We start from the raw sequence: 9,081 nt of genomic DNA, 5'->3' as shown, positions 1-9,081 counted from the left end.
TAATTTAAGGTTAGAATTACCACTGATTAGTTGAAAGGTCAAATAGAAATCGAATCATCTATCCTTTTTTTCTCCGAATGGATAGACAGAGATAAAAAATAATACCAGTCAGCTGTCATGTCATATGGTTGTCATTTTTGAATTTCGAAGTTTTGTGTATATATTCGTTAATGAAAAAGTTTAGAAATTTGAAAAAAAACGTTTATGTAAGTAAATCTACAATCTATAATTTCTCAGGGATCATTTATATTTTAACAATAAGTAATATCTGAAAGTCTTTCACTTTTTCTTAGATTTTTTTATACACCACTACCTACACTTATTTAAAATGAATGGAGACTTGGAACTTCAGACTCCTAAACAAGTCCGGCCTCGAATAAACGCAACTTCAACGGTAGATAGAACTAAGCAACATAAAAACTTACAAAACCAATCACTCGACTCGCAGTTCAGCACTTCTTTAGGCCTGCTTTCATTAACGAATTTCGATGCCTCTAACATATTAGCTACAGAATCTCAAAGGCAGTCACTAAATAATATCAGGGATGAACAAAGAAAACTTGCGAATAATACATTGGATAGAGCAACTAAGGTATCTTCAATTCCCTCCAAACTCTTAAAACCACAACAGTTAGATTTAGGCGATACAAAATATATTTTGCATTCAGAAAGTACAGTCAATGAGAGCGATTTACTCGCTACCCCGAAAAATACTTCGACTCCACGGCCTTCCTCGACAGATTTAAAAACAAATGAAGGTCCTTCAATGAGAATTAGGGATTCTTTATCTCATTTTACTCAAATGCTTGATTCAAATATGAGCATACAAAGTGTAGCTGAAAAATTTATGCAGGTTGCTCAAGGTAGTAGAATTGATATTGAACATCCAGAAGGAGACAGTGGTATGTTTGTACCTGCAGAGGAGGCTGAATCGAAATTGTTAGCTGATGAAATGTCCTGGAAAAGAAAGAATGAAATGCCCATGGCTGAGAACTTTACTACTTTCGAGGATATCAGGGAACCATCAATGTCAATTGGAGAATTCTTCCAGCAGAGGTCGGATGCTATAACTGACTTTAAAAAATCAGTAAGCCCTCAAAAATTCGAACCGTTGGCTTTGCTAAATTCTTTTAATCTCACCGGTAATCAAGATATTTCTGATAATAATATTGTAAATCCGGAAAAGGATAAAACAAACGATAGCGCAAAAAGTTTAAGTATTAGTGCTATTCAACAAATGTTATCTGAGACCGATCAAACGCCAAACAAGGTGATAAATTACCTGTTAAATCAGAAAGAAAAGCCTACGAGAGATGTAGGTCTAGGAAATAAAGAGTTCTCTAGTGATGTTTATAGTTTGCCTGTCAGTAGGAATAGTTCTTATACCACATCTGTGTCAGATAATGAAGCCATTAGAGGTAAAGTTGGTTTTTATCATTTGAAATAAATATACAGTAGAAGGATCCTATAAAAAAGAGCTTAGAAATTTTGTTTAAGTGCGTACTGAAAGGATATAGTAGAGCCTATTTTAGGAAAAATATTCAAACTTATACAGGGTGACTCAAAAAATTGTAAGTGGATCGGGATGATTTGTTTAAAATGGAACACTCTGTATATTATTGTATTTTTGGCTTCTTAATTACTTTAGGTACATAGTTCTAAAGTATAATTATTTTTTTTATAATTTTAGAGCTATAAAGAAATAAATGACACAAAAAATATTTTCTGCATTTTTAAAAAAAATTAATATAAATATAAGATGTGGTCCTGAAATCAAAACTATGCTAGGTACTTACTATAGCTAGTCTGTATTATGTATATGTATGTAGCTTTATTATAAACATAGTAATTTTAAATCATACGGGGTGTTTAAAATGCCAAACTTTCTAACATATAAAATAATTTTGAAGGATTTTTTTGTGAGATAGATAATTACAAAATGAAAATTTTTTGTCTTTAAAGTTTTTTAAAATTTTTAATTCTTCATTTGGATCTTTTAACGGTAAAATATCAGACAAAAATCATTGGGTGGCTTTGATAAAAATTCACTGTTGAAAAAGCCATAAGTAGGTAATATAATATCGCGAATATCTGTGAAACTGTTAAACATTTAGATACACTTTAAATACAAAATATGTTCTTTTGTATTTAAAGTTAAGTTTGGCGTAGACTCTTGAACACTCATCTGTAGCCTTTGAACACTCTGTATGATTTAAGAGTGCGATATTTATCGCCAAGTAAGTATAGACTAACTACAGTAAGTATCTAGTATAATTTTGATTTTAGGACATTTCTTGTATTTTTAATAATTTGGTTTTAAAAAGGCTGAAAAATGATTATTTTTTATTTATTAATATCTCTGAAACTATTAAAACATATTTAATAATATCTTAGGATTATGTAAAGTGGTAAGAAAGGAAGCCAAAAATGCAACTATATACAGGGTGTATATTTAAAAAAGATCACCCCAATCCTCTCACAGCTACTTTTTTGAGCCACTCTGTAGCAGTTAAAATATTTCATGAAATATATATTAGTACATACTTTAAGTCTGCACTTAAACAAAATTCCTAAGTTTTTTTATTATAGGAGCTACAAATACCCAACGCACTGTTGTACAGGGTGGGTCAAATTCGACGCTTTTAAATGGAAACACCGTTTTCTAGAGGAGATAGACGAAAACTAATATCGGTGTCTGGGGCTCAATTTTCATCAAAAACATGACGGTGAAAACCGCACATCAATATCTGTTACCGTCTCGGAGTTATGGGGTGTTTTTCAAAAATTTGCATTTTTAACATATCGCTGAAACTTTTTTACTATGGAAAATTTTGAACTTCTATGAAAACATTTCCAAAGCACCTTTTTACGTGGAATTTAATGGTTTAAGTATAATTTTTTTAAAATTAATAATTTAAGAGTTATCAACAGAAAAATTGATTTTATATTTGGGACACCCTCTATATTTTTATTTGACTGAAAAGAATTTAAAATTACCTTTCCAAAATTATAGCACATTTGATATTTTGTTATAATCCCTTTCGAAATACAGAATTTTTTAAAAGTTCGCCACTTTTAACTAGAAGGCTTTGGACCCCTTATTGATGATATGCCCTTAATGGAACTCGAAAACATATTTTTCCAGCAAGACGATGCACCGCCTCTGAACGCTGAAGTTATCAGCAAATTTTTGCAGCCAATTTCAAGAATAATTGAATAGCAAGATCCCAGACGTTGGCCGTCGAGGCCGCCTGACTATCTGCCCATGGATCTAATCCTATGGATATATTTTCGAAAGAATAAAGGTTCCTTATTCTTCCGTATAATCTAGACAAGAATTATAAATACTTAGCAGTTATGAGAGGGCATCTTTCACCCCCACTGAGTTAATGAATTCCGCGAGAAATGTTCAAAAACTGCTCCGTGTGTCCATAACAGAAGACTGTCGACATATCCGAACAGTCGACATATCCAAACACCTGTAGCAAAATCTCATGTCTTGGTTTGCTGTTTATTTTTATTGTTATTAGATATAGTTTAAATGTGTTGATGTTGGTTAAATATATTTTAAATTGTTATAAAATTCTGCATCTCTCATAGCAAATATTATTTTCGTTTTAATTGATGCTCACAGCTAGAATTTTTTTGCATTACACAGTGCCATTTATACGGTGCCGTTCTAAGCCTTCTTATTTAAAGCGTGCGAATCTTTATGTACTCTATATCTCGAAGAGGAATCAAGCAAAATATCAAGTGTGTTATATTTTTTGAAAGGTAATTTTAAATTCTTTTCAATAAATTAAAAATCTACAGGGTGTCCTATATAAAAAATCAAATTTTCTGTCGATAATACTTAAATTATTAATTTTAAAAAAATTATACTTAAACCATTAAATTCTACGAAAAAAGGTGCTTTGGAAATGTTTTCATAAAAATACAAAATTTTCCATAGCAAAAAAGTTACAGCAATTTGCTAAATATGCATATTTTTGAAAAACACCCCGTCACTCCGAAACGGTAACAGATATCGATATGCGGTTTTCACTATCATGTTTTTGACAAAAATTGAGCTCCAGACACCGATATTAGTTTTTGTCTATCTCCTATAGAAAAGGGTGTTTCCATTTAAAAGCGCCGAATTTGACCCACCCTGTACATGTATTGAGTAATAAATTCTATTTGTAGTTGCTGTAAAGGAAGATAAAGAAAATATGAAACCGAATAAAAGTCAAAGGTTTATTACAGCAGGTTTATTATCCAATATGCATAGTACTGGTGGTATGAAAACACTGATATCACCACCTTCTAGGAGTTCCAGCTCACTCACAAGTTTACCCAATGGAAAGTTGCCCATCGAGAGTACTAAGAGTGAACTGGTTTGGGGTTCTGTAAAAGTGGATCGGTAAGTTCATTTCTTAGATTATATTCTTAATCATTTCACTTAAGCTTAATGCATATGAAGAGGCCATGTGAAACACTTGATTTTAATTTTAGGATTTTACAATATAGTAGGTCTAACTGCTCCCTACAAAATGTATAAACCTTGCAGGGTAACAAGTTGTTAAGTTCTATGATTAATGCCTAGTAAAAATATACAGGGTGTTTCAAAAAAAAACATGTGCCATCTCTCGTGGGGAGATTCCTCACGTAAAAATAAGATTTATTTTTCAAATCAACATAGGTTCAATTCTGCTTTTTTTCGTAGCTACAGGGTGTTAAACTCTTAATAATTTTTCGGTTTATTATAGTTTTTTGGTTCGGCAGACTATAGCTGTCTTAAAATGTATGCTAGTTGTGTCCGTATATTTTGTCAAAAGAGTAGAAATCTTAAAAAGGAAATAATGTCAAACTTTTATAGAAATTGCATATTTTCCTGATCTGTTTTTAATTATAAAAGATCTATATTTCTAGGTGTGTAACAAAGGAATTCCTAATAAGAAACAAAACACCTAAAACTTTGAGATTACAATGCTCTCTGTCATCCTATGAATTCAAAATAAGGAAAGATAATAGGTCAGATTCTGATTTTTTGAGTGCCTGCAAGTTTGTTTTGCATGGTCACGAATCCAGACCACTTATAGTTTCCTATATACCTACGAAAGTTGGAGCCGCTTTGGATGAGTTATCTTTTAGTCCTTTGGATTCCAATCTGTCCCAGACAAAGAAACAATGTGTGAAATTATGGGGTTATGGCGGATATTCTAATGTAGAATACCAGAATGCAGTTAGAGATAATACAGGTAATTTATTTAAATTCTGTGAAGTTGATTTAATTTTTAAAGGTTAAATGAAACGCATACATTTTCTTGATATCGACAAAGAGTAGATAAGACAAGAGCGACAGTTCGCGCGGTACCTTTCATGTTTGAGTGGTGGGGAGAGTGACCTTGTCTCGCTTGTCCCTTTAAATTTTCGTAATTTTTTCGCGGGTAATTTGAAATAGACTATTATTAAAACTTGCCTGTATAGCTTTTAAATAGTTACTGAATGGGTAAAGAAATAAATAGAAACGAAAAAAAAAATGAGTTTTCTAAATATTATATAAAATAAATTATAATAAGAAACATATTTGTCGGGGAATAAAGATAATAAAAGCAATATTTTGTATATCGTTGGTAAACAAGATAAAGTGGCCAAGTCGATTTGTAAGAAATATTTTATTTACGTGTATTTTTTTACATAAGAACTTGAACAAGTGTAATATCCCAATGTGGTATGTACAAAAAAATAGAGTTGCTCAATTTTTTTTGTAAAAACATATTACAAGCTTCTAACCGTGTCTTCGATCTATGGATTACATTTAGTTTAATAACATAATTATATAGTATATTTCTCTAAAAATACTTTTCAGGATCCTTTGGAAAAGAGTGAAATATTATGTTTGTCGAAGAATAAGACCTATTTTTGCAGTCTTTATAAGCACACACATTGCCACCATCTCGTCTTTTTCTGCTAGTCGTGTCCTGTTCAGTATTCATATTTAACAATAATTACAAATTAGTACGCAACAAAGACGATACTAAAATTAAACCTTAAAAACTCTCAAAACGATAATATATCGAAAAACTCTGAAAACACACTTTAAAAAGGCAAAAATGCAAGAAAACAACTAATCAGATTTGTTTATGTTTAAGCCTGATTAGCACCGCTGATTAGCGTCCTAAAATCATAGGTTAGAATAAATAAAATACGCCGTTGTCAGATTTTCAGATTTTATCTGTTTATCTTTGAAATCGATCAACTTTTAGTCATTCGGTTTCTTTGATTTATCAGTACATTGCGAAAAAAGAACCTAAACCAACCTAAACTAAAAATTTACATTTCCGTATTAACATTAGTGATGAGCAAAAACGATCAAAAACCGTGATTTTCTGTTCACAGGCTTACCTGTGACAGCGACTTTGTATTATCTGTGACTCTTAACTGTGACTGCGACTTTATGATTATGAATCCGAAAGCACAATCACGGCTAAAATATAAGATACGATACGAATGATACGATTCTGTTGTTGTTGTTATACTAATTTTTATTTGTCCTTTATCCAAGACCGCTGAAATAGAAAACACTAAACAGTGGGTAAAAGGTATATTAAAAAATAAAAATAAAACAATTTTTTTATTAAAAGAAACCAACGGGAAAAGAATAAAATATGCAATATGCTCATAACCATAACGAACGAAACTTAACAACACGAGATAAGTAATACATTAAACAACAAATATTTTCCTTTGTATTAAAATAAACGAAATATATAAAAAATGAAGTTTCTAAACAGTATAAAGGTAAAACTTTATGTTTGGCTTTAAAAAAACTGCTAAATTAAAAAGGAACCAAACCAATTCGTAGTGATAAAAAATAGTCATAAAATATATAAAAAATTAAATCACTTCTAACAGTCACTGTCTTTAGATCACTTTGTCAGATATCTATCCTATGAGAGGTACGTCGTGACTCGTGACTGTGAACTGAGTCACGACCGGCGCCATCGGCAGCTGCGTTCGCGACGCGCGACGTCCCGCTCTGTGAAGTATTTTCTCGTTACCTGAGAAATCACAATTAACTGTAATCGTCACGCTTTAGCAAGTCACCGTTTATTTTCAAATCAGTCACAAACCGTGACTGTGATTATAGAATATCAGTGACAAAGTCACAGTTACCGATATTTCATTCATCACTAATTAACATACGATACTTATATCCTCCTTATATTATTAATTTATTTTCAGAAAATCTTGTTTATTTTTCAAAGAAATATACTTGGCAACAGACAAAATGGGACTTGATGGGACCTTTAAAATGTTAATATATCTGCGTCTCTCTCGCGAAATTCGACTTCTTTGTTCACTGTCGTCTCTTGTCTTATCTACTCTTTGATATCGACTGATATATTTTTAAAGAATAACATTTCTGCGAAACCGTTAAATGTTTCTAAACATTTAAAATACAAAATATGTTAATTTTTTTTTTAATTTTGTCAGGAAAAGTATCATATTGTTGAGAGTTTTATTAAAAAAACGGGAAGAAAGCAAGTTTGGCATTGAATTTTGGATCAATCAAATTTCTCTCTGACTTTTTTTGCAGATTGGACAACTTTCTCATTTTCCTGTGATTCATATTTAATTGATTTTGTTGAATTAATCACATTTATTTTACCACTATATCATAAAGTTTATAATCGAAGTATTTCAGTTCCTAGTTCACTACATGTTTAATATTTCAGGCAAATATTGGCTATCTCTGGGAAGACTAGACAACAAAGTCATAATGGAACAAGGATTCGTTATAAAAAACACCGGCAATTTGCCCTCTTTCGCTTATTTAAAACAAATACCTAAATCCTTCATCACGCCAACAAACTTAACAATGGAACCGGAATTGTTCGTGCTACTTCCAAACGAGGAAAAAACTATTAAAGTCAGTTATACACCCAGCGCCAAAGACGGTCGCGTCCTCAAGCAAAGCCTGAACGCCGTACCCGTCGTGGACATTAGCAAGATCGAGATAGTAACCGGTCCAGAATCTAGTAGGGCTAGATTACGAAGACTCGTGAGGAAAGCCGAAGAAAGAGGCTTGGAAGTTGATGCTTTGTGCACTGTACTTAAAGGAAGATTTCCTGGTGAAGTGTTCCCGCCAGATGCTAGCAAATTTAAGGAAAGCCCTAGTTCAATGAGTGAACTATTAGATACATTTGTTAGGGATGAGTTAATTGTCACTATCGAACAGGATCCTAATCAAACCTTGGTAGCGGAATATCCCGAAGACTCCGCCTTGTTTCAAACTCTCTGTCAGGAATCTACCGTTATAAATAACGATACTCACGTACTACAAAACCATTGTCGATTAGAACCACCCTCCATAGTACTTTTACCCCCAAACAAGGTAGAAGATTGTCTGTATTTAGTTTCTGAAGTTACGCGACCCTTACAATTTGAAGTGAGTACGACTCCGCCGGGTCTTCAGGTAGTTCCGGCAGATGGCGTTCTTCGTCCGGGTCAAACGGTCGTACTTAAGGTTAAATTACCGAAGAAGACTGACGAAAAAGGGTTTAAAGTGTTTGTGTATGTCGAGGACGATGTTTTGGAGTCGGAAGTCAAACTGCTGGCTGTTCGGTCGGTTTTTTTAGGTTAGGACGGTGTTTCGTGTGCTGTAAAAAGTGATTTTAATGCGTGTGTTTTATCGATTGTACTTATATTTTGCGTCCTATTTATAGAGGGTGTTTCAAAAAACATGTGCCATCTCTCGTAGGGAGATTCCTCACGTAAAAATAAAATTTATTTTTCATATCAACATAGGTCTGATTCTGCTTTGTTTCGTAGCTACAGGGTGTTAAAGTCTTAATAATCTTTCAATTTATTATAATTTTCTTCCAAGTACTTTTAGTGATTCGAATGAAATTTTGAGGGTTACTATAAATGCTACATATTTTAATGCTAAAAAAGTGTCGATAAATTCATCAGGGACGTGCATATGGGTTATCTCTGGAATATTTTTCAAAAAAAAATTCATCGTGCGCCACTGATTTTTTTCTTTTGATATGAAAATCGTGTAGGCCATCTAATGCCAATTAAAAGTTATCTCTT

At 32.4% G+C, this 9,081-nt stretch overlaps 1 protein-coding gene across 2 annotated transcripts; it reads left to right on the top strand.

The window, feature by feature from the left end:
* The first annotated feature begins 127 nt into the window (after positions 1 to 127).
* Positions 128 to 8,818, top strand: LOC115890661. Of its 2 annotated transcripts, XM_030910959.1 has the most exons (5): positions 128 to 206; positions 294 to 1,418; positions 4,186 to 4,402; positions 4,912 to 5,240; positions 7,722 to 8,818. In XM_030910959.1, the coding sequence occupies exons 2-5, from the start codon at positions 329 to 331 to the stop codon at positions 8,627 to 8,629; spliced, it is 2,544 nt and encodes an 847-aa protein (XP_030766819.1). In that variant the 5' UTR covers positions 128 to 206; positions 294 to 328; the 3' UTR covers positions 8,630 to 8,818. The 2 variants fall into 2 exon arrangements, with proteins under 2 accessions (XP_030766819.1, XP_030766820.1); XM_030910960.1 differs by lacking the exon at positions 128 to 206 and having other exon boundaries at positions 216 to 1,418.
* Positions 8,819 to 9,081: the final 263 nt, after the last annotated feature.

The sequence above is a fragment of the Sitophilus oryzae genome, unplaced genomic scaffold, assembly GCF_002938485.1.
Source record: "Sitophilus oryzae breed Bouriz unplaced genomic scaffold, Soryzae_2.0 scaffold_907_pilon_pilon, whole genome shotgun sequence".
Classification (NCBI taxonomy): Eukaryota; Metazoa; Arthropoda; class Insecta; order Coleoptera; family Curculionidae; genus Sitophilus; species Sitophilus oryzae.
Note: the sequence above shows the minus strand (reverse complement) of the source record. Positions and strands in the feature narration are given on the sequence as shown.

Coding starts and splice junctions, on each gene's coding strand:
- LOC115890661 (XM_030910959.1), top strand. CDS start 329: ATGAATGGAGACTTGGAACTTCAGACTCCTAAACAAGTCCGGCCTCGA. Junction 1,419..4,185: donor AGATAATGAAGCCATTAGAG/GTAAAGTTGGTT, acceptor TTCTATTTGTAG/TTGCTGTAAAGGAAGATAAA. Junction 4,403..4,911: donor GGTTCTGTAAAAGTGGATCG/GTAAGTTCATTT, acceptor CTATATTTCTAG/GTGTGTAACAAAGGAATTCC.